Source organism: Gavialis gangeticus, unplaced genomic scaffold (genome assembly GCF_001723915.1).
Source record: "Gavialis gangeticus isolate Ggan-Ray unplaced genomic scaffold, GavGan_comp1, whole genome shotgun sequence".
NCBI classification, from domain to species: domain Eukaryota; kingdom Metazoa; phylum Chordata; order Crocodylia; family Gavialidae; genus Gavialis; species Gavialis gangeticus.
This window is the reverse complement of record NW_017729028.1, coordinates 29,231,259-29,253,534: the sequence shown is the minus strand read 5'-3', so window position 1 is coordinate 29,253,534 and position 22,276 is coordinate 29,231,259. Positions and strand designations below refer to the sequence as shown.

The following is a 22,276-nucleotide window of genomic DNA, read 5'->3' as shown; positions in this document are numbered from 1 at the left end:
GGTTTCTTTATCAGGAGGATGGCTAGAGAAACTCCCCATTCACAGGATTGAATCGCATAGGGAAGAGCTTGCTGACGGCTGTGTCCTCAACCAGGCCACAGCAAAGTAAAGCTGAAAGGCTAGAAGCTGCAGCCAGGCAAACTCGGGCTGGAAGGAAGACCCTTGGTGTTTAAGGGAGGGGCAGTAGGCATCAAATTGACTTATACCTAGGTGCAGTTGAGTCTGAACCAGCACTTCATAGGGCAGACTGCATGGAAAGCCAGTTAGTCCACCTTGGATACAGTGGGGCTGGGCTTAGTGTTTGGAAAAAATACTGGATAGAAAATATACTTAGTTGTAGAAAGTTATACGTGTACTCATAATTATGTGGGATATAAAACAGCTTATTTTAAAAGACTGCATTTAACGTTTCAGCTATTAAAATTATTTTTGTCTTGTTAGCATGGGAAAGTTGTAAGCAGGATATGTCTTGGGAAAAGCTTTTATTTTAATAATGTGAGACCCAGGGTCTGGGTTTGATATGGAGCATATTGGTCCGGTTCTGAGTGTGATGCAGTGCAGGGCGCCGGGTGAGGTGGTCGTAGTGGCCCCTGCCAGCACCTGTGCTTTACACCACCTCTGCTTGTTGAAAGGCTTGGGGGAAGACCCCCTCTTTGAGGAGAGATCTGTAGACGTCCCGGGGAAGCCGAGGAAAAGCCTTTCTCGGGCGCTGCTTCGCTTTCGCTCACCGATGCTAGAGGAGAAAGTTAATTACAGGGGAACTGAATGAGATTGATTTCCTGGTCGATGCGAGGTGATGCTGAGCTAATTAAGGGTCCCTCGGGGATCGCTGTGGACACGCTGGCCAGGACTCGGATAAGCTGTCAAAAATACATGCCTCAGCTCTGCCGCCATTATAGATAACTGCCAAAATTAATGAGCCGTTTTGCATGTGTTAAACCGCACATTCGGGGCCAGTGGCGAGGGGCGTAACTTTGGACCCGGCTGCATTTCCCAGGCAATCTGAACTCACGGGGTTTGGAAGAGCACCATTTTCCTAATGATCGTGGCTAATTGTTTGCCCTGATGGAGAGAGCGGGGTCCCTGGGTGCAATTGGGGTCCCAGTATACAAGGCATAGGTGGTTCTCACCTGGGATCCTGTGTGATCCTTTCAAGGGTGTCACAAGATGGCACGCAGTGTAAGAGGCCCAAGCAGCACTTGGGGATCTGCGGGCGGGTGATTTCTTCTCTTTCCAGGGGAATTAGACACAGCAACTGTGCGCTGCTGCTATTTGAAGGCTGTTATCAAATCTCCCCTTGGTCTTCTCTCCTCCAGATTCAGGAATCCCGGTTCTTGGAGACTTTCCTCATAAATCATCTCATGACAACTCGTTTCGTGATCTGAGAAGGGAGATGAGTACAGGGGAACAGTGAAACAGGACATTTAATCCTGACAAGGGGAAATATTAATTGAATCCTAGAGAAGATGGGCTGGCAGGGAGCTGCAGAGGTCACGTCTAGTCTTGAGGCAGGATCAGCCCGGACAAACCCAGTGCCCAATGTCTAAGCAAAGTGACATAGTCTGTCTTGTCACCGCACCAGGTATCACATCTGAACCGGCCACAGGGAAAGCAGGGGGGGCCGCGGAGGCCAACGTCCCGCTGCTGCAAAGGTTGCTAATATACACTCGCATTAAAATGCCGTCACATAGCTGGAGCTGGTCCTGCTTGGAGCAGGAGGTTGGATTAGATGTGACCCCCTGAGCTCCCTCCAACCCTCATTATCTATGAGTCTATGAAAGACCCCAGCTCTGGATTTCTGTTTGAAGTCTCTAGGTTAAGCTTGGGAACCATATTTATAAATATAACAGTGCTGTGGCATCCTGCGGCACCCTTGAAAGGAGCTCCCGTGGAAGGGCAGTGACTGAGTGGGTTGCCCCTGAGCTGCAGACGGAGTGGGCACGGTCCCTGCCCAAGCTGACGGCATGACAAGCTGTATTTATCTCCGGCTGAGCAACCCTGGAACGGGCCCTGGACAGAGGTTAATTGGCCAGCAAAGCCGGGCTGACTTGCTCTGTGTGTGGGGCCAGGGGCTGGGTTTATCTGGCTGGGTCTAGGGTTGTCCTTCAGGAAGAACCAGCTCCACGTAGCTCCAGGGTTGGTTTGCAATTGCTTTTCAGCTGCTGGAACAATGGAGAAGTAACCAGGACTTGGGTTTTCCCTTCAGGGCATGGGTTTGTGACGGTCCTTGCAGGGCCAGAGCTGGTGGAAAGAGAGGGCTGGGCCAACAGGGGAAGGGAGGACAGGACAGTAACCAGCTGGAGCAGGGAGTCGGACCCGATGATCTACCAGGTCCCTTCCAACTCTAGAAATGCATGAAATCTATGTGAAGGAGTGAGATAAGGCAGGCCCTGTCCTGCCTAGGCTCACTTTGCACTCCTCCTCCGATGTCTAGTGTATATTCCTCCTTTACATCACCTCTGGATTTGGCCCAGAGCCACAGGAGCAAAGCAGAGAGCAATAGCATCGCTTTTGGTTTTCTGCATCTCTGAGCATGAATGAACCGCGCCGAGCTGGGACTCAGCACCCCGGGGCCTTTTGGTGCGGGAGCCTGAGCAAGTCACCCTGTTGCTCCCTGCCTCAGTTTCCCCATCTGCAGGAATGGGTGCTAGGAGGAGTGCATGCTCATAATTCATGCTTATCAAGCCCGATCAGGCTTATAGGGATCCCAGATCCCCAGGAACTTGGGTAGCGGTGCCAGCCGTTGTCAGAGAGATGGGTGAATGAGGTGGCACTCTGCTTTTGGACATCCGCACCCAGGTTTTAACGCCAGTTCCAGGTTGAAGCTTCCTGTCAGCTCCCCTTTTAATCTAATGTAAGAAATCTTCACCCCCAAGCCACCAGCAGAAATCTCTGCGTGGAAGAGTAACAGGCCTGGAAGGGGCTGCGAGTCGGGAAGTGTGGACATCAGAGCTGTGGGGGGAGCAGGGGGCCAGAGGTTTCAGGTCAGGGTTTGGGGGGGCCCGAGGAGACTTGGTTGGAGGTCCAGGTGCTGGGATGTGTTATCTATTGCTGAGGCCGCTCTCTGTGCAGCCCAGCTTTCCAAGACCACCCTGCAGAGGAAGTCCACCTTACTGAGGTCCTGAGTGATGCTCTTCCTCCCCAACCAGGAGGTTGCAGGGACAGGGTCATGCGTTTATCCCTGACATGCTACTTCCCACATTCAAAAGCCATTGCAGTCTCATGTTTCCACATTTCTAATCTGGATTTTTTTTCTTTAAGCCTCGCTCGGAGGCGCTGGCTGCAGCCCAGGCTGGGGACAGGAGCAGGCTGTGCCAATGCTCCTGCTGGCACCAACCCCGCAGAGGTCTTGCCTCTGCGCTCAGGGTCAAATTGATGCTGCATTAATGGGAATCCCAGCCCGCAGCTCCCTCTCACCATGTCTCCTTGTGCCCCGCAGCCTAGGAGCTGTCTCCGAAGTGGCGGCCGCCGGGGGGATCGGCACCGGGACGCACAACACAGGCATCAAACATGGGATCCTGCCTACCCAGGTGAGACGCAGCCACGGCCAGGCCGTAGCAGCATGGGCTGCCTGTGCAGGTTTTGCCCTCTCTGCTTCAAGCTAGGCTCAATGCAAAGCTGCCCCCTCGCTCTGAATGTTCTGGGTATTTTGCCGGGCTAGCTTCCCCACCGCCCTGCAAAGAGGAGAGCTTGCAAGCTAGCTAGAGCAGGGGTCAGCAAGCCATGGCCTGTGGGCCAGCTCTGGGCTGCAACGAGGTTGGATCCAGCTTGCAAGGGTCCGGCCATCCCAGAGCAGCTCAAGGGATCGGTGGCAGGCAGCTGTACTGCATTGCCTATCCCCTTGGCAGCTCTGATGTTCTCTCCTGCCTGTGCTAACCCTTGCTCTGCCCCTTGCTTCTGCAGCTGGCGACCGGCTGCAAAGATAAGCATCAGGGTTTGGGGCTCTGGGGACAGAGACTTGCAGCTCATAGGGTCAGAAGCTCCACTTTGCAGCAGCAAAAAGGCTCTGACCCCTAAACGAGGGGAATACAAAGCTCCAGCTCTTTGCTGCAGTTTCTGTTGCAACAGGCGCTGCTTCTCCGGGCTGGAGAACAGCACAGCGGCTGGGGGCTTGTCCCTTCTCATGCAACCCCACTGCAAAAGACCAGGGTGTGCTCTGCCTGGAGAGGAGCGGTCAGAGACATTTAGCCCTTCCTCTCTTGACGTGGGAGTCTGTCCTCGGGGGAGAGAGGAATCACTGAGAGAGATGGGATGTTGATGTTATCTGGGATCTACAGGGGGTAGAGACAGGCACGAGCAGGTTAAGTGATGTGCTCTGGTCCTCAAAGAGCATCAGTGGCAGAGGCAGGAGTGACTCCTTGTCTTCGGCACTACGTTCTGCATTCAGACCTTTCCAAAAGGCTGCGTCTGTGGTTAGCATCTTGTCTCTCTTGCCCAGCATCTCTTGAGCTAATAGCCCATCTAGTTTGAAGAGGATTCTCCCCTTTACGTGACTGCTCCTTGGCCCCATGTGACAGCAAGCACTTCTCGGACCCCCGCTCTGGGGCTCTGAGAACCAGCTGACACCCACATCCCTGGCCTCTCGCTGCGGACTCGGGGCTTTCTCCTGACCTCAGGCTGCCTGAGACGGCCAGGCTGGCCGCACAAGCTGCTGCCTTCCCATGCAGCCTGGCGAGACCTGTCTTGGGCAATCCATCTCCCAGCACGCCTCTCCCTCCTCTCTGGCTGAAATGAGCCGTGACGATTCGACCCATTAAATGTGTGAGGCACCTCATCAGCCTTCCTGTCTCCTCGGGGCACCAAGGCACGGAGAAGTGTGTCCATCTCACCGGGCCGTGCAGCCTAGCAGGGCTCAGCTGCTGCCGGGGGCTGGCCTCCGCTGAAAAGGGATTGAGTGTAAGCAGCCATCTGCTATTAGCTGGGTAACGAAGTCCAGAGCCTACTTATTCATTTCCAGCCAGGTAGCAGCTGCAGGGATGAATGGAGTCTGGAAGCATGGAAGTGGTTTCTTTGTCTCTTTTGCATGGTTTATCTATCTCCCCATCGCCCCCACTCCAGGCTAAGAGCATCTTGGGTCTCCAGGGAGTCACCGGTGGTGTCAGGATGGACTCCATCCATGTCGTTATCTGACTTGATGAGGGGTTAGGTGTTACGGGTCACATCTGTTTGGATAGTCTGTCTGGAGACTGTCTGTGATGTGGCCCAAGAGACCGCAGGTCTTAGTGGCAAAGAGTGCGGCCAGGTTTATGGGCCACTGACACTTGTGACCAGCTGGTCCATGGCTCTAGCTCGGTCACGTGCAGGTCTGAACATAACCCCTGAGCCCGGCTCAAAGCATGCAGTCGCCCCAGCCGCTTTGTGCACGCAGATCAAGCAACTCGATGTACGCAGCAGATGCATCCTAGTTCTCACTCATCACTAACACCTCTTTAGGTGTCTCAGGCTCAGACCCATCACCATATTCAGGGGCTGGAAGGAATTTTCCCCCGGTCAGATTGGGACAGATTGGGGGGGGGGGGTTGCCTTCCTCTGTAGTGGGGACACAGCCTCTGCCTGGGGTCTCTTGGGCATATATTAGCAACCTTTGATAGAAGCAGGACGTTAGCTGCTGCAGTCCCCCGGCTTTCCCTGTGGCAGGGTTGGGTGCGATGCCTGGTGCAGTCAGGGGTGACTGTCGTGTTGCTCAGAGGCTGGGCAATGGGTTTGTCTGGCCTGGGGTGGACAGGGCTGACCCTGCCTCAGGCAGGGGTTGGACTAGATGTGACCTCTGCAGCTCCCTGCCAGCCCCGCATCTCTAGGATTTCATGTCTCTGGTGTATCATCCACATCCTGCTTCTCACCAGTTAATGTGACCAGATAAGGACATCTCTTTGCCAGGTCACTCTATTTCTTGCGATGAGACTCTGTTGCCATTTCTTCATGTGCTCACTTAATGTGCATTAGCCTGATTTAAGGCACATTTAGGGCACACATCTACACATGTGCACTGTTAATGACCCTTAAAAATGGAGATTTAAGGCCCTCTAGCCTAAATTTGATATCTGCATAAAGCAGGTATCAAATTTATGTGCGAATAGCTAAATCACATTAGCGAACATGTAGACACATTAATGTGCATGAACGTGGTATGTGTCCATTGACTTGGGACTAACATTAGTCCCCAGTCTGTCCGTACACCCGCGTTAATGTGCACTAGTGCATGCACATGTAGACGTGAACCTAAATCACCTTAATGTGCAATAAGCTAATGCGCATTAAGTTTAGGCACTCATAAAAGCACTTGTAGACACACCCTGTTCTGATCTCCTTAATTTACCCTCTGTCTGCTGGTCTTGGAGGCACCTCTCAAGCTAACGAGCTACTTTCCCAGCACTTCTGTGCATGCCATATAGAAATGTCTCATTTCGTATTCATCGGGGCCTGCTTTGGTTCAGGCCATTAGCAGGGCCTCTGTGACTTGTTTATGCCCCGAGCTGTGGTTGTATTAATTTATACTCTAGCAAAATCTACAGGCGCAGCTTAGGGAATGGATGTGTCCTGCATGGCCACAGACAGACCACGGGAAGCTCTCAGGCGTGGGAGCTTCTGGATGGATTAAAACATGGTGTTGCCAAACACCGTGGTGACCGGTCCATGGTCGTGAATTGCTATACTACACTACCTTGGCTGTCTCCTAATCTTTTCTACATGCTGGGTGCATCTACGCATTCATTAATGCACTTCTCATTAAGTTTATACTTGCATAACGAAGTACTAAATCAATGTGCAGTAACTGGTACTTCTGTGCAGCAGCACCGGTGCACAGTTTTTACAGACACTAACTGCTCAGTAGCCTAATACTGCTGTGCAGTAGCATATTAGCATGGGTTTTGCCCTGCATGCTACTACGCAGTGTTATTAGGCTACTGCACAGTTAGCGTCTCATGTAAATGCACCCACTGTTCCCAGGAAACAAGACATTTAGGGCATGGACACATGACATGATGACTTCAAGGGGAAGCCAGTCAAGTTCCTCCAAACCATATACTGGTGTATTGGGATAGTGTCCATCACGCAATATGAGCAAAAGCAGCTACATCCAGCAGAGGATACACAGGCATACTTCCTACAGGGTGGTGGGGTCTCAGGTCTCTCTCAATCCATCCGCATGGTTGAGGCAAGTTCCAGACTTCCACCCCTATGCCTTGTTGTGGATGAGTTTTATATAGTTCAGACTCAAATTTCTGTATTCCCATCCATTTCTCTGGGATAACGATCTCTTGGCCAATGGAGTGGGGAAACTGAGCCATGACCTGCGACCATCGTTCTTTCCTGGGGTCGCCTTAATAGCACAGGGTGTGAGCCCTGGCTTGTGCATGTCAGCTCCCTTGAGACTGTCCCTCCCTATCCACCTTCTCTCATGCTAAGGGTTGTGATTTAGACTGAACTGCTTCTGGAATAGAAGGAAGGTAGTGATGTACCCAGCACAGCAAAAAGGCGAGGGGTGTTCAGGACCCCCCGACCTGCTAGTCCCAAGGAGCTTCCAAGCTAGGACAGGAGCAGGCAGACGGGGGAGCACAGGGAATGAGGAGCTGAGCACCGTGTCCTGGAGCCTAAGTCCATCGGCTGCCTGGTCATGGCCAAGCCTTCTTGGAAGCACGGTGGATCCATGCATTGGCTTGCATTATCCACCCCCTGCCCGGCTCTGTTGGCCCTTCCTCCCTGGGGTGCTCTTTGCCGTGACTCTGTGCCATCTTCCCCTCCGGCAGGTGGTGGCGCTGACCCTGCTGACGGCGGCGGGGGAGATCCTGGAGTGCTCCGAGGGCTCCCACGCGGACATCTTCCAAGCGGCCCGGGTGCACCTCGGGTGCTTGGGCGTCGTGCTGACCATCACCTTCCAGTGTGTGCCGGAGTTTTACCTGCAGGAGACCACCTTCCCCTCCACCCTCAAGGAGGTACCTTTGGGTCGGGACTAGAGGAAAAGCAGACGTGGTTCTTTCTAGCTGCCTCGGAGGGCGTTGGAGCGAACTTTCTGGTTGCGCACAATGCTCTAGGCCAGGGATGTCCAATGGGCTGCATATAGGGCACACGGGATTATCTTGTGGCCCCTGGGCTCCTGCCCAGTCACCACATGGCTCTAGCTGGACTACCAGCCAGCGGCTCCAGGTCCTACCTCCCTCCGGCTTTCACTGCCTGCTGCAAGGGGTAGTACAGCACAACACGGCCTGAGATGCAGGTCCAGATGCACGGTGTAGCAGGTGGGGGCTCTTGCATGGTGCAATGGGGGGCTGTCCACAAGGGCAGAGGCCCAGGTGTTAACACATTTCACCCTGGGTGGATGGGTAAAAAAACGCCAATGGACCCCTGGGACGTTCCAACCCGTGTGAGAAGTTTATGGATTAATCGACAAAGCAGGATTAACAGCAAAGCGTAAAGCATAATCTGACAGGATGGGGCTTGATTACTGCGAAGTGAAGCTGGCTGCGCTCCTGGGCTCCATCAGCAGGGGATCCTCCCAATGGTTCGGCTTGTAGGAGGGTCTCCAAATTCCCTCCAGCCAGTGCCCAGTATTTACGGATGGCTGGTAAGCATCATTTCCATATTCTAATACCTCATCCCCAGTGGTTTTATTTAAATGTCTTTGTTTCACTGAACTTTTCAAAACTGGATGAAACCAGATTTCTTGTGGACCCAACAGTACTAAGAAGTTAAGATTGATATCCTTGAGAAAGCAGAAAGAAGCAAGAGGGAGGGTTTTTTTAAAAAAAATCATCTCTCCCTTCCCTTTGTGGAATACTGCTTCACCTTGTTATTTTTACTACTCCCCCACCCTTTGTTCATGGCCTGACAAGGCTGCTTGGTTTTCCCAAATTACTTTATCCTTGTGCTCTGTTTGATAGTGTCTCATGAGACATACAAATGGCTTCCCTTTGCCATGTTAACTAAGCCAGCTGTTGCATCTGGAAGGGTTTGTGCTATGGTCACTCAGGCAGAGGCTTCTGGGACCTTTTCTGCTTAGCCACATTTTGCAGCTAGTCACACTTAGGCGTGTCTACATGTGCATTAAAGCGCTTTAGTTAATGCACATTCAATCTAGTACCTCCAGGCATTTATACACCTACATTTGTCTGCTCTGACGTGCCAGAGATCTGCATGCGAGCTGATGCACCCAGCGCTGCATAGCATGTATTTGTATAAACATCGAAACGCACGTCAGCGCTGAGAAAATGGCGGCAGTGCGCTTTTGAACTAAAACACTTTCTATGTGTTTTAGTTCAAAAGTGTGCCGCTGCCATTGTCTCAGAGCTGACACACATTTCACTGCTTATACAAACGCTGTACATTAGCCTGTCTCTGCTCGTTAACTAAAGAGCACAGTTTTTTATTTTAGTGACACTTTAATGAGCATTACAATAGGCTAATGCACATTAAAGTGCATGTGTAGATGCACCCTCAGGCACAGGCTTTGAGGCCTTTTCTGCTTGGCTGCATGTTGCAGCTTGTCATTGCTATTCAGTCCAAGCTTAGGCCCAGAGGCACGGTTTATACTGGGAGGTGGGGTCCATGGCTGCATGGCCCCCACTGGTGCAGCCCCCACCCCTTAGAAATTGTACTGCCATGCTCTAGCCATGTTGAACCGTGTCCCCCTCACACATTTGAGCTTCCCTATGTCGTGATCATGCAGCTGTGTTTTGTGCACTAGGAAGGGGGAACAAGATCCAGGCACTGAATTCATCCATTGGGTGGGTCCGGCTTCCACTTGTCACTGAAAAGCCCTGACCACAGAGCTCTTTGGCCACAGAGGCATCCAGCCCCGTTCATGCCAGGGATGCACATATAGATGGGGGTTTTCCCAGTGGCCTTGCTCATGCTGTCTTGCTTGTATTGCACTGGGGTCCAATCCAGGGTCAGACCCCTGTTACGCTGCACACTGTAGGGATCTGGAGGGATGCCTGATTGGGGCCTCTGTAGACTTACTCTACAGATCAGATGGGAGCAGCTTTCACACCAAGTCTGAGTGACCACAGCATGTGGGGAGAGGATAGAAGAAATGTTTTTCTCACTCTCAGGGGGATTTTTCTGTGTGGCCCCACATAACCGACACCGGGGCTGCACTCATAACCCATTGCACTTGCACATAGCATGAGACTTGCAAAGGGCTTTATAATCCTTAATTGAATTAGGATCCACAGCACCCTTTGGAAGTAGATCAGGATTCTTCTCTCTGCCTCGGCAACCCAGTACATCAACAAGAGCAATGAAATGGCCTGTCTGACTCAGTTTCACAGCTGATAGCATGGCAGAGACAGAAGTAAAACCCAGGAGTCCGGCCGCTGCCCCCTGCTTTAATGACTCATCCACACTTCCCCACGTTTTGGTGTGCTGGTCCCCCAGGCCAGGCAGATGAGCATCCTGCCTGGTTGATGAGCACTGTCTTTGCTAAGCTAGGCAAGAACTGGTGGAGTCCTAGTTAGAGAGGCTTGTAACGAATGCACTGCTGATGGAGGGTCCATGAATAGTGTTATTTCCTCCCCCTGGTTCCCGGAAGGCCCAAGTTCACCAGCGTGGATACGTCTGGATAGGCGTGTTTGCAAATAAGCAGAGCTGCACTTAATGTGGAGATTAGTAAGCGAATAAACCTGTGTAACGTATTGATACAGAAAGGAGAGCGCTGGCTTTGCAGCGTGGAGTGGAGGGGTTTGGTGTTTCCCAGGCTTCTAGGTTTTGCTGGTGCCACATGGGGCCAGGAAGGGATTTCCATCCCCTCCTACTGCTGCAGGTGTCAGAGGGTTTATATTCCACCTTCCTCAGAGGCGCTGGCTGCAGCCCAGGCTGGGGATGGGGACCGGGCTGTGCCAATGCTCCTGCTGGCACCAGCCCCGCGGGGTCCTGGCTGGAGGGTCTTGCCCCTCTGCTCAGGGTCAGACTGATGCTGCATTTAGGGTCAGGAAGGGATTTTCCCCCCTGGTCAGACTGGTATGGACTGGGGTTGGAAGGGTTGCTTTCCTCTGTAGAGGGGGCACGGCCTCTGCCTGGGGTCTCTAAAGGGTATGTTAACAACCTTTTCTAGAGGCAGGATGTTGACCGCCGCAGTCCCCCTGCTTTCCCTGGGGCAGGATCGGGGATGATGCCTGGTGCTATGTCAGGGGCAACTGTGTTGTTTTGCCAAGAGACTGGGCAATGGTTTCTCCGGGCGGGTTTGGACGGGGCTGACCCTACCTCAGGCAGAGGTTGGACTAGACGTGACCTCTGGAGCTCCCCATGGCTCTTCTATGACTGTATTCGTGCCCTTTGCCAACCCTTGCTGTGGTGGGACACTGACAGCCCTCAGCCCCCTGCTTTACCTGTGCCAGGTCCAGGGGCACTTGATGCCTTTGAGAAATGCACTTTGTAGCTGTGCAGGGTTGACTGAGCAGTTTTAGGTGAGGGAGGTGAACGTTTGGTCTCAAAAGGAACAGATCCATGTCACAGAAGCATAGAAAATTAGGGTGGGAAGGGACCTCGGTAAGTCATCTAGTCCAGCCCTGCAGGACCAGCCCCAGCTAGATAACAAGTCTTATGATTTATGAATGTACCCGGAGCCTCGAAACCACAGCACTCAGAAGGAAGGAGCGGGGAAATCCTGTGTTTGGAGAAAAGCAGCGTGTTTATATGGTTGGAGTCTATTGGAAAGGCTGGGTCAATATGCACCCTTATAGACTAATTAAATAGGAGGGTATTGGATTATATTGAATAGCTGTTGTCCTGAGTGCTGGCTCTCAGCTGGTGGCCTGTGGGCCTGAGAGATGGTGCAGGTGGGCTATAAAGGTGCATATGAAGGGCAGATCCAGGGGATTATCCAGCCCCCTCCCCATATTCCCTGTGCGCCTAGCAGCCTTATGCAGAGATGCCCCTCTGGTCTTTGCAGGCTCCCTGCAAACTAGGTAGCAGTTGAGCTGTCTTCAAGGACATCAGAAACTTCCACCATGCTTGGAAGTTTCCAAGAGCGGGTTGGACTGACTAACCTGGGAGGATCTTACCTTGAGCAGGGGATGGCTAGCTTTGCTGCAGGGATTGGGCAGTAGCAGTCTTGGATACTGTTCGGAGGCGTTGGGGTGTTCCCGATTGACTGGTGCTCTTGGGGGTCTGGCTGCTTGGGTCAGGATGCTTTCGGAGGCCATTTCCTGGAGCATGGGCATGATAAAGAAAGAATGATTTGAATTTGTGTTCAGTGGACGAATCTCGGGGGGGGTTATTGCACCTTAGGACAGCGCACTAGTGGGTCTGGAGAGCAGTCCACCCGGTTCAGCAAAACCGCCCAGACAAAGGCAAGTGATGCATTACATGCACAGATGCCCCCAAAGTCACTCCAAGAGGGCGAGTCTTGCAACCCCCGTGCTTATAGCCGAGGTGCCCCCAACTCTTCTCTCTCTCTCAAGACGTCCCTTTTTTGTCTCTTGGGCAAATCCAGGCCCCTGCAACTCATCCCGCGCCATCTGCAGCAGCTCCCCCCTGCCAAGTTTGGGCCTCTCAAGCTCACTGCCTGCTGAGTTCAGGCTTTTCCAGCTCCCTCCCTGCTGAGCCTGGGTATCTCCAGCTCACCCCCCCAGGAGTCCAGCTCAACTCGTTATCACTGCTTGATGAGCATGGTCCGATTTATTTATTTATTTATTTATTTATTTTAGACTCCTCAATTTGTTCAGCTCCTGTTTCTTCATTTAAATCAGCATTTTGACTCTCTGCGCTCTTTTATCAGGTCAGTGAAGCCTCCCAAGCTCCTATGAGGGGCCTTAGCTTAGCATAACGATAGTGTCACGTAACCAAAATGCCTGCACCTGATACGAGCAAGAAGGCAGCTGGGCCGCAGAGCCAGGGCTGTCTTGGGCACCCATGCAAGCTAGTCTCTCTCCCAGGAGGTTCTGGCTCCTGTTTTGCAGCCTCCTGAGAAAGCCTTGATTTTTGGGATGCCAGATGGAGCTGCCACGAAGCATCGCAGAGCATTGGGTACTGCTGTCCCTTGCCTGAGTCCCTGCTCTCTGCAGGCTGGGTCTGGGCTGAAAGAAGGGCCCAGGGGGCTCTGTGAACTGGGGATGAACCACGTTCCCGGGAGGAGAGCAGATCTCACCAGCGCTGAGCAGGGAGGCGTGTGCTGAGCTAGCCGGCGTCATAGCCGGGAGCCGAGACGCACGGAGCTGCCGGGGTGCGTCTGGCCCCACCGCGGTGTCTCTCATATTCCCGTCTCCCTTATGACCACGGACTGAGGCTCATCTGCCCCTTCAGTCATGATCCGTGCATCTTTTCCCAATCCCCAACTCTTGGGCAATTCAGGCCCTTTTGGAGAAAATCCAGGTATCCAGCACAGTGGATTTGCTTTGAAAAGCTTCCTACTTTGCTGTATGGCAGTGATGTCCTACCTTTACACCCCGCAGGCCAGATGGGAGGTGCCAGCTCTGTCCACGGGCTTGATCCAGGACACAGAGCTGATGCGGCAGGGGTCCAGCCTAGATGTGACCCCCTGAGGTCCCATCCGACCCTCATTTTCTATGATTTCTATGATTTGACTGTCCAGACCAGCCTACCTTCTCCTCCCTTTTCTGCAGCTGATTTTTCCCAACGCCGGTTCCCTCCTCTATTACCTTCCACCAGCGACCAGCCACTGACCCAGACAGCCTTCAGGATGGGCCTGTAACCACCTCCTGAGCCCCCCCACCGGTTCGGTATTTACAGGGATTTCCCTAAGACCAGTGCATTGGGACATGGCAACCCATAGAGCATCGTTTGGCCCAGTGCAAAGCCAGAGGCAATGGAGGAAAGATGGATCCCTTATTGCCTTGTGTGTGAAGTCAGTTCCTGGTCCCTCATGGGGTCTTCAAGGCTGGGGCACTGGGGTTTGGTGGCCCTGGAGGTCTGCCCAAGGGCAGAAAATGGAGGGAGGAGTCAGCCCTGAGCCCCTGAAAGACCAGGAGGCCATTGGTGCCATTGGGTCATCATCACAGCGCAACGGGGGAAGTTGCACACAGAGAAGGAGTGTCCAGACCAGAGGGAAGAGAGATGTTCTCTTGAGGCTCTGAATTCATTCAAGCAAGCCCAGAAAAGGATGCCCACATCTCCATGTTTGCATGGCTTCAGTCCCAGCTTCCAGGAACCTCCTGGCCCCAAGAAAGCACATGGTTTTGCTCATGCCAGGCTGGAGCCTACACAAGTGAGTAGGAGCTTGGTTGGAGAGGTGGCTCAGGCTCTTTGTTGGCCTGGAAGAGGCCCTGAGTCCCAGCCCCGCTGTGGCATAGCGTCCCTATTCCTTGAGGTTCAGGTTGGGGGCATCCTGCATCTGCCCTGCTGCCTGCGTTGCTGACGGCAGCAAGCTCAAGTGTGCGTCCTGCTGTTGCAAGGGTACGCACAGCTCGTTAGCTGTGCTGTGTCTGTAATGAGCATCAGGGATGGCTTGTAGTGACGCGTGCGACCCGCTCACCATTGCGTGCTGTCACCGGGCTGCTGCAGTGGAGACAGGGGAGCGCCCCAGCCCCCATCTGACCTCGTGCAAATTGCCAGATCTGAGCTTCTCTCTAATCTGCTTTTAAAAACTTCCAGAGATGAAAACACAGAATTGTAGAAAATTCAGGGTCACATCTAGACCAACCCCCTGCTCCAAGCAGGACCAGCCCCAACTCCATCATCCCAGCCAAGGTTTTGTCCACCCGGGTCTTCAAAACTTTCAAGGACGGGGAGCCTGTTCCACTCCTTCACCACCCTCCTAATGAGAAAATCTTCTTTTCTAGACTCAATAACCCTGGTTCTTCCAAGCTTTCCTTGCACATCCTGTTTCCTAGACCTCTCCTTTGTCTCGTTTCTCTGTTGGACTCTTTGCCGTTGGTCCACAGCTTTCTGGACCCAGAGGCAGGTGGGGAGTCTTAAAGACCTCCAGTGACTCATCTCATCCAAAGGCATTGGGGTTGCCCCAAAAGCTAATTACCCACGCTGCTAAAAAAACGGTCCACCTTATCCTAGCCTGCAGTGGAATTAATTATGTCTGCTTTCCAATCATCCCCGACCCCATCCTGTGACTTCAGCCTGGTAGTAATCCGAGCCAAATTGGCCCAGATTGAATTCTAGCTCGACTTCCATGCCTCTGGCACGGGCACCTGGGTTCATCCATCGCACCGGCGAGAGCAAGAGGAGGACGAGATGGCAACGATGAGGGATGGAGGGGGGAGGAAGCCCTTCAAAACAAAGCCAGTTCAGAACTAGGAATTTGCCAGGAACTGCCATTACTCCTGGCCCTGTCCCTGGCTCTCCCATCAGCCAGCCAAGCAAGCTAATGATGCATATCGGAAGAGATTGTCTTCCTGGTGCTTTCATTTTTCTTCCTGAGAAACTGAGAGTGAGGCTGGATGCAGAGAGGGGGGGAAGGAGCCTTCCCAGTGTCTGATCGCTCACGGGGGGTGAGAGCTGTGTCTCTCCAGGGGCCAGCAGTTATTCAGTGAGTGCACTTGTAGGTGGAGGAAAGCTTCTCCTGCTTGCCATGTGGCTCCTAGCATCACGGTATCTCCATGTTGCCTCATCCATGGACTCTCAGACTGGGGGCTGCAGTATTGCAGGACAGATCCCATAGGTCACAGCAGACCAGAAGCTCAATATTGTGCTAAAAATGCACTCTTGTTGCAACCCCCCCAAAAAAAGCCAAGAGCACCCTGGACTCTTTTATCAGGACCACTGCTTGCAAGTCTGAGGGAGTGTGAGAACAGTCTTCATATACCCAAAGGGTGATTGTTATAAAGAGGGCGGGGATGGCCTATTCTGTGTGGCCAGAGGAGACAGAACAAGGAGCAGAAATTACAGCAGGGGAAATGTAGGTTGGAGATTCGGCAGAGCTCCCTCACTCGGAGGCTGGTTCAGCTCTGGAAGAGGCTGATTCCTGGGAGACTGAGGATGGTTAAACACTTGTCTGGGCTGATTCGGACAGGGCTGGTCCTGCCTTGCGCAGGGGGCTGGACTGCATGCAATTACCCAACTTCCTCTTACCCCTTGCTGTGAGGTAGGGAAGATGCATCAGGTACTTGGACCTCATTAAAGCTTTGTAACCCAACCAGGTGTGCTTAGTAGGCACCTGGGTGTTTGCCCTTCATTAAAACTTGCTTATTCAGAGCAACAGCAGATGCAGTTAATTGAGACATTCACCCCATGTCCGAACTGTGCAATGTGGCTGCAGCAGGGGCTCGCTGGCCTGGTCTAAGCGTGCGTACGTGGGGATCTGTGGGGGTTAGACTTTACGTACAAAGTGTCTCACCCAGTTGGGCTGCAAGGAGGTCAGTAGCTCTCAGACAAGGGGTGTTTTGCGCCTCTGGATGAATCAGTGCCAGGAAGAATAGGATGCTGCTCTCAACAGTGAAATGGGTTCATGGTATCATCTCACCCTGTTACATGGACAGGAACTAGGGCTGAATTAAGGGGATTTAGCAGATCCTCCTCCAAACCAGTTTTTCTTGAAGGCAGCTTCTCTGACCCATCTGCTCTGGTCTGTTCCTCTGGATTGCGCAGAGGACTTCTGCATCGAGAGCAGGGAGCTGTATGAGGATGGAGACTGGATCTCATCTACCAAGGAGTGTGCCAAAGAGAGAGGGACCCCTCCTGAAAGGGGGCTGAGAGCAACCTGGTGTCTAATAAGAATCCTTCTTCTATCATGAATAAGGAGCAGAAGAATTGGAGGCAATTTCACCGGCTTGGGAAATCTTTAGGCAGATAAGGTACTGTATAGTCATCTTGCGTGCTAACGCAGCTCATTTGCACAGAAGCTCCCTGTGCCTGAGCTTTCCACCCCCGCAGACGAGGCAAGGCCCTGTGCAAAGCAGGACGGCCTGTTGGCAGGTGTGTTGCAGCCAGTTTTCACTCCAGCCCCTGTGCACTGATGTCTAAAGTCCCAGCAATCATCTTTACACGATAATGCTTTAACATACACGGTCTCTCGCTTCCAAGGGACGTGTCATAACCCACTTGCGGCTCCTCCGCCGGTTACATAAACTCTTTTAAATATTAAGTGCGTTATCCTCAAAGCCTCCCTCCACCCCAGAGTTGGACAGAGCAAGGGATGTGTGTAACAAGGCTGAGTCCTGTCTGTCCTCATGCCCCCCAGTGTCGACTGTGCTGTCAAGATGCAGTGGGGATGGGAACAGCTGTGCAGGGCAGATGTGCTCTTAGCATCCGGCCTGCTGCTATGTGCACACCGTTCCTTGCTTAGATCTCAGGCTTTCTTTGTGCCTGGCGTCAGATCCACGCTCATTAGCTGTCTGGTTGGGCACGGCCACTTGGCGAGGACACAAACAGCTTCTAATGAGGATCCTCCTGGGGGGTTTCTTCCTTCCATTCAGACAGACTCCACTCCTGGGAGTCAAATGAGATGCACAAGCCATCAGCGGGTGGGGTGGGTGCTGGGGGTGGCTCTGCTCTGGATCCTAACAAGATCGAAGCAACAGTCTCAAGCTGCCGCAGGAGAAATTAAGGTTGGAGATGAGGAGGGACTTTCTGACCTTGAGGGTGGTTGAGCATTGGGATAAGCTACCTGGAGAAGTCGTGGACTCTCCATCCTTGGAAGTTTCCAAGAGCAGTTGGACGTGGCTGGGATGATCCTTTCGAGCAAGGGGCTGCACCAGATAACCTCACGAAGTCCCTTCCGGCCTGATTTTCCTGTGATCCTAGGATTGGGGCGCAGTCCCATGTGAGGGCACAATGCCCTGCCCACTTGTGCTGGCGTAGGGCATAATCTGTGGGTTGAATCAGGGGCTGGGGCCACCATCTTTGACCTCAGGGGGCAGGTATTTGCCACCTGTCATCCTTGACCCCGGGATTCAGGCTTGGCCCCACAGCTATAGGCCTTGCTGCTGGAGGTTGCATCTGCTGCAGAAGGGGTTAAAGTTGGCCCTGTGGGGTCACGGAGGGCTTCATTTTGCTTTTCCAAGCATAAAGGTGTCAGTTTTAGGCCCTCAGACTGCAGAAGTCTGCCCACCCTGCTATGTCTGTGCGGGGCTTGGGCTCACATTGATCTGCCAGCTGATGCCGCGTTGCTATCCTGGCTTGCATCTGCTGTTCAGGGCAATTTTGCAGGACAGACAGAGAGGCTGGCAGAAGAGTGAGGCTGTTCACATGGCCCAAGAGAGGCCAAGGCATCTCCATTTTGTAGGATTTTAATAGCTGGTCGAACCGACAGTTGTCTGGAATAGTTTTTGATGGGGTTGATCTTGCCTTGAGCACAGGGTTGGACTACACGGGTCCTCCTTCCAATCAACCCTTCTCTGGCTCCGTGGATGGTGGAGACCCAGCTCTGATGGGCCGGATGGAGGATGCCTAAATGCTCATGCACAGGGGAAGAGGAGAAGTGTGTTTGCCCACGGGAGCCCTTCAAAGGCATCCTAAGGTCGTGAGGTGCGGTAGGGGGTGGGATCTGCAGAGTTGTTGGCCATCCCCAGATTGCAGAGCAGAGTTGAGGCTGTTTTTTTTCCTCAGGCTTTTGGGCTTTGCTTGTTGCCACGTGGAACTGGAAAGGATTTTTTCTTCCTCTGATTGCTGCAGGTGTTGGGTTTTTTTCAGCTTCCTCAGAGCCATTGGGTGCCGGCTGCAGCCCAGGGTGGGGATGGGGACTGGGCTGTGCCCATGCTCTTGTTGGGGTCAGGAAGAGATTTTCAGACTGGCATTGGACTGCAGGGGTTTTGCCATCCTTTATAAAAAGAGGCCAGTCTCTTCCTGGGATCACTCAGTGGGGCAGGCTCAGGTGCTTTTGGTGTCTTTAGACCCTGGGCCTTGAGCGTGTGTAAGAGGGCTGATGGTATAGTTTTAGTAAGAGGTTAGACAAGGATGTGTCCGGGCTGGTTTGCACAGGGCTGATCCTGCCTCAGGCAGAGGCGACCTCCGCAGTCCCCTTCCAGCTTGACTTTCCTATACGACTCCAAGGTGCACGTGCTCCAGTGCAGCCCGTCGGCAAACTCTCCCGAGCTCTCAGCCATATACAGGAAGCAGAGGGAGGGCTGCCTCATGAAATGGAGCTGAAACAGCACCCAAAGGCATTCTTCATAGGCCACCACGATCCTCTGCCACTCACCATGCCCAGCTCAGCCACTGCCACAAGCAACTCATGGCCACGGTGGTGACAGCACCGTTCACAGCGACGTGCTCTTGGCATAGACTGTGTCCTGGCCACACTCTTCCTTGGGATGGAGGTCAGGTGTTGCACCCTCTCTTCATTTATTGCCACTTCTTGCTTTTATCAGTTAGGAAAATAGAGGCCAGGAGCAAGTCAACACTGTTCCCAGCTTCAGGTAGCTAGTGGTAGATCTGGAGCCCATTGAAGATGATTGGAGCTGGGCTGGTCTCAGTGGGGGCAGATGAGAAACAAGGAGCAATGGGCGCAAGCGGCGGCAAGGGAAGTTGAGGTTGGATATTAGGAAAAGTTTTTTAACTAGGAGGGTAGTAAAGCGCTGGAGCAGGCTACCCAGAGAGGTGGTGGACGCTCCATCCTGGGAGGGTTTGAAGGCCTGGATAGACAAGCTGAGGCTGGGATGATGTAGTTGGGGCCGGTCCTGCTTTGAGCAGGGGGGTTGACCTCCTGCGGTCCCTTCAACCCTCATTTGCTATGGTTCCCAGCTGCCCATTCATTTTCAACCTGCTCCTTCAGCCATAAGCGACCTGACATCTCTTCCAGCGAGTAGTGTTCGTATTACCCATCCGGTTGATTCATCTCACCAGAGTCTCACAGGTCAAAAGTATAATCCTGGCTAATTGCACAGAAGTCCTTATTAAGTCAAGTTCATGAAAACGAAAATGAAAAAAAAAGAAAGATCATCCTGGCCAAAGGGAATGGCTCGTTGCTGGATTGATCTGGTTTCTGCAGCAATTAAAGCTCCTGGAATTTTTGATTGAATAATTTAGCCCTCATGAATCACGCAAATCTCCCCCATTTCTTTCACCACCACCAAAAACATGAGCAGAAAGGTTATATTTTACAATCTTGTGAGAGGCTTGCTCTGAAAACAGTCCCAGTGTGCTTTATTTAGAGTAGTCATACATAAAAACAGAAGTACTGCCCTGTGCTGCGTCAGACCACAGGTCCGTCTTGCCCAGTCTCTTGTATCACACAGCGGCAGAGAGCGGATGCCAAAAGGGAGAGTGAACTGGGTCTGAGCGGGGGTTTTCCCCGTTTTTCTCTCGCTTGCAGCCTTTAAGGTCCAGGAAAGTCTGATGCAGGGGCTGTGCCCCTCACTGCCCTGCTGCATAGTGACTTATGCCCCTTTCCTCCCAGCATGTATCCAACCCAGTGCTAATCTGGCTGAACGCTCAGCTCCCACCGCATCTGGTGGGAACGAGCCCCACGCCTTTATGCCACGCTGGATGGAAAAGAGCTTCCTGGTGTTTGTTTTAAACTTACTACCTACTCATTTCATTTTGTGACCCCTCGTTCTTGTGATGTAAGAGATGCTGGGTGCATTTACACATTCATTAAGTTCTGTAGTTATGGCGCATTAAGTTTAGTACTTGGCTATCCAAGTGCTAATTCAACGCGCAGTAACTTGTGCTACTGTGCAGTAATGCCGGTGCACAGTTTTTTAGTGACACTTACTGTGCAATAACCTAATAACACTGCACAGTAATGTATTAGCATGGGTTTTGCCTGGCACACTACTACTCAGTGTTAGTAGGCTACTGCACAGTAAGCGTCTCGTGTAGACGTGCCCAGTAAATAGTAAATCCCTGTTGGCTTTCTCTTCACCATTTAGTAAACCCTTCTCATATCCCCCCTCAAGCAGCTCTTTTTTCATCTGACCAGGCCTGGCCTCTTTAGTTTGTCCGCACATGGGTGCCCCTCCATGCCACGCATTATCCTTAGTAGGCATTTGTCTGTCTCACCAGACAATAGATTTGTACCAAACAAGGGATCAGCTGACTGATCAGCTGCAGATGTGGTTGTAGAGGCCAGTTCGGGAGTGACAGTCCTCCTCAGTGCTTCTTGCACACGGAGGTCATCCCTAACAGTCCTGGGCGAGGTTTCTCCTTTCCTTTGCATGTTGGGCCCTTCTTGTCTTGAAAACCTTCATTTCACAGACTGTTTCCAAGTGCAGTCTCCTCCCAGTCATTTGGCTCATTGCTCGTTGCGTTCATCTCTCTCTTGCGAACATTGCAGTGGAGATTAAGCATGCCTGTGTGGTCTTGTTTCTGTGACGAGTTCTCCATACAAGGGATCCTTGAGTGAGTGTGTGTGTGTGTGTGTATATATATATATATCTCCATCGCCCATTCTCCACATATGACCAAGCCATGAAAGTCGATGTGGACTAAGAGGAGAACGGATACTTGGAATATCAGTACATCCCAAGACCTCAGTCTAGGCGACTTTGTCCTGCCAAGAAAGTCCTAGAAAGGGATTAGGCAACATGCCTGTTTACAGTGCCGCTGAAGATGCAGCTGCCCCGGGGTAGAAGGCTGTACCACATGGTGCAGCAGGAGTGAAGCAGAAGGGTGCAATTAATGGCAGGATCAGCATAACCCATGCCAGGAGAGAGTGCATCCTTGACCCCTTTTGCTGTTGGTAAGAGGATAAAAGCTTTCTACTGCTGCCAGCTACTGGAAGTGCTCGTCAAGCTCTAACACAGGATCTTGTGTTCAGTGCTTCCGGCTCTAAGTTTGTCCCCTTCTGTTGGCCGAGTCTGAGCTAGTCCTACCCACGTTTTATACCCATTTGATTGCAGCACAGGCTTTTTATCACCGCTTTGCTCTCCGACCTAGGCCGGCAGTGTTGTCTAGTGGAGATGTGGCATATGACAGCAGGCTTGGTCGTACCCCCTCCCTGGGGGCATTGCTGTGTCTAGCTGTGGGTCTGACCCGACTGCACCCCACATTTCTATTCTAGCAGTGTTTTGCATGGCCATCTCAGGCTTCCTGTTGGTTGAAACCAGCCAAGCTGACAAGGAGCTGCTACATAGCATCTGTCCCCAAAAAAGCCCATCCATCAGGCCTTCCTGGCTGGTAATGTTACCTGATGTGCTTCTTCATTGGGGTCACACTCGGAGAGGACCCAAAGGCTCACATGGTCCTGATGAAGCCCTGCCAGCTCTCCCCTACATGCACCATGCCATCACAGGGGGTGCCAAGCAGCAGGAGCATTGGCACAGCCCCATCCCCAGCCTGGGCTGCAGCCAGCACCCCTGGGGGAGGCTTAGAAACCCCCTGACCCATGGAGCAGAAAGGAGGGGAGGGGGCAACCTCCTTGAATGCTTATCCTGCGGGGCTGATCTGCCCCCAGCTGACTTCCTGCCTCTGGGGCGGGGGGCTGGATCTG

General features: G+C 52.6%; 1 protein-coding gene across 2 annotated transcripts in view; it reads left to right on the top strand.

Moving 5' to 3' along the window:
• LOC109300224 (L-gulonolactone oxidase-like) overlaps positions 1-22,276 on the top strand; it is a 49,085-nt gene that overhangs the window by 5,760 nt on the left and 21,049 nt on the right. For both annotated transcript variants that reach the window (XM_019520867.1, XM_019520868.1), the window contains exons 5-6: positions 3,440-3,530; positions 7,749-7,934. In XM_019520867.1, the coding sequence (XP_019376412.1) occupies positions 3,440-3,530; positions 7,749-7,934 (277 nt within the window). The remainder of the gene's footprint in view (positions 1-3,439; positions 3,531-7,748; positions 7,935-22,276) is intronic.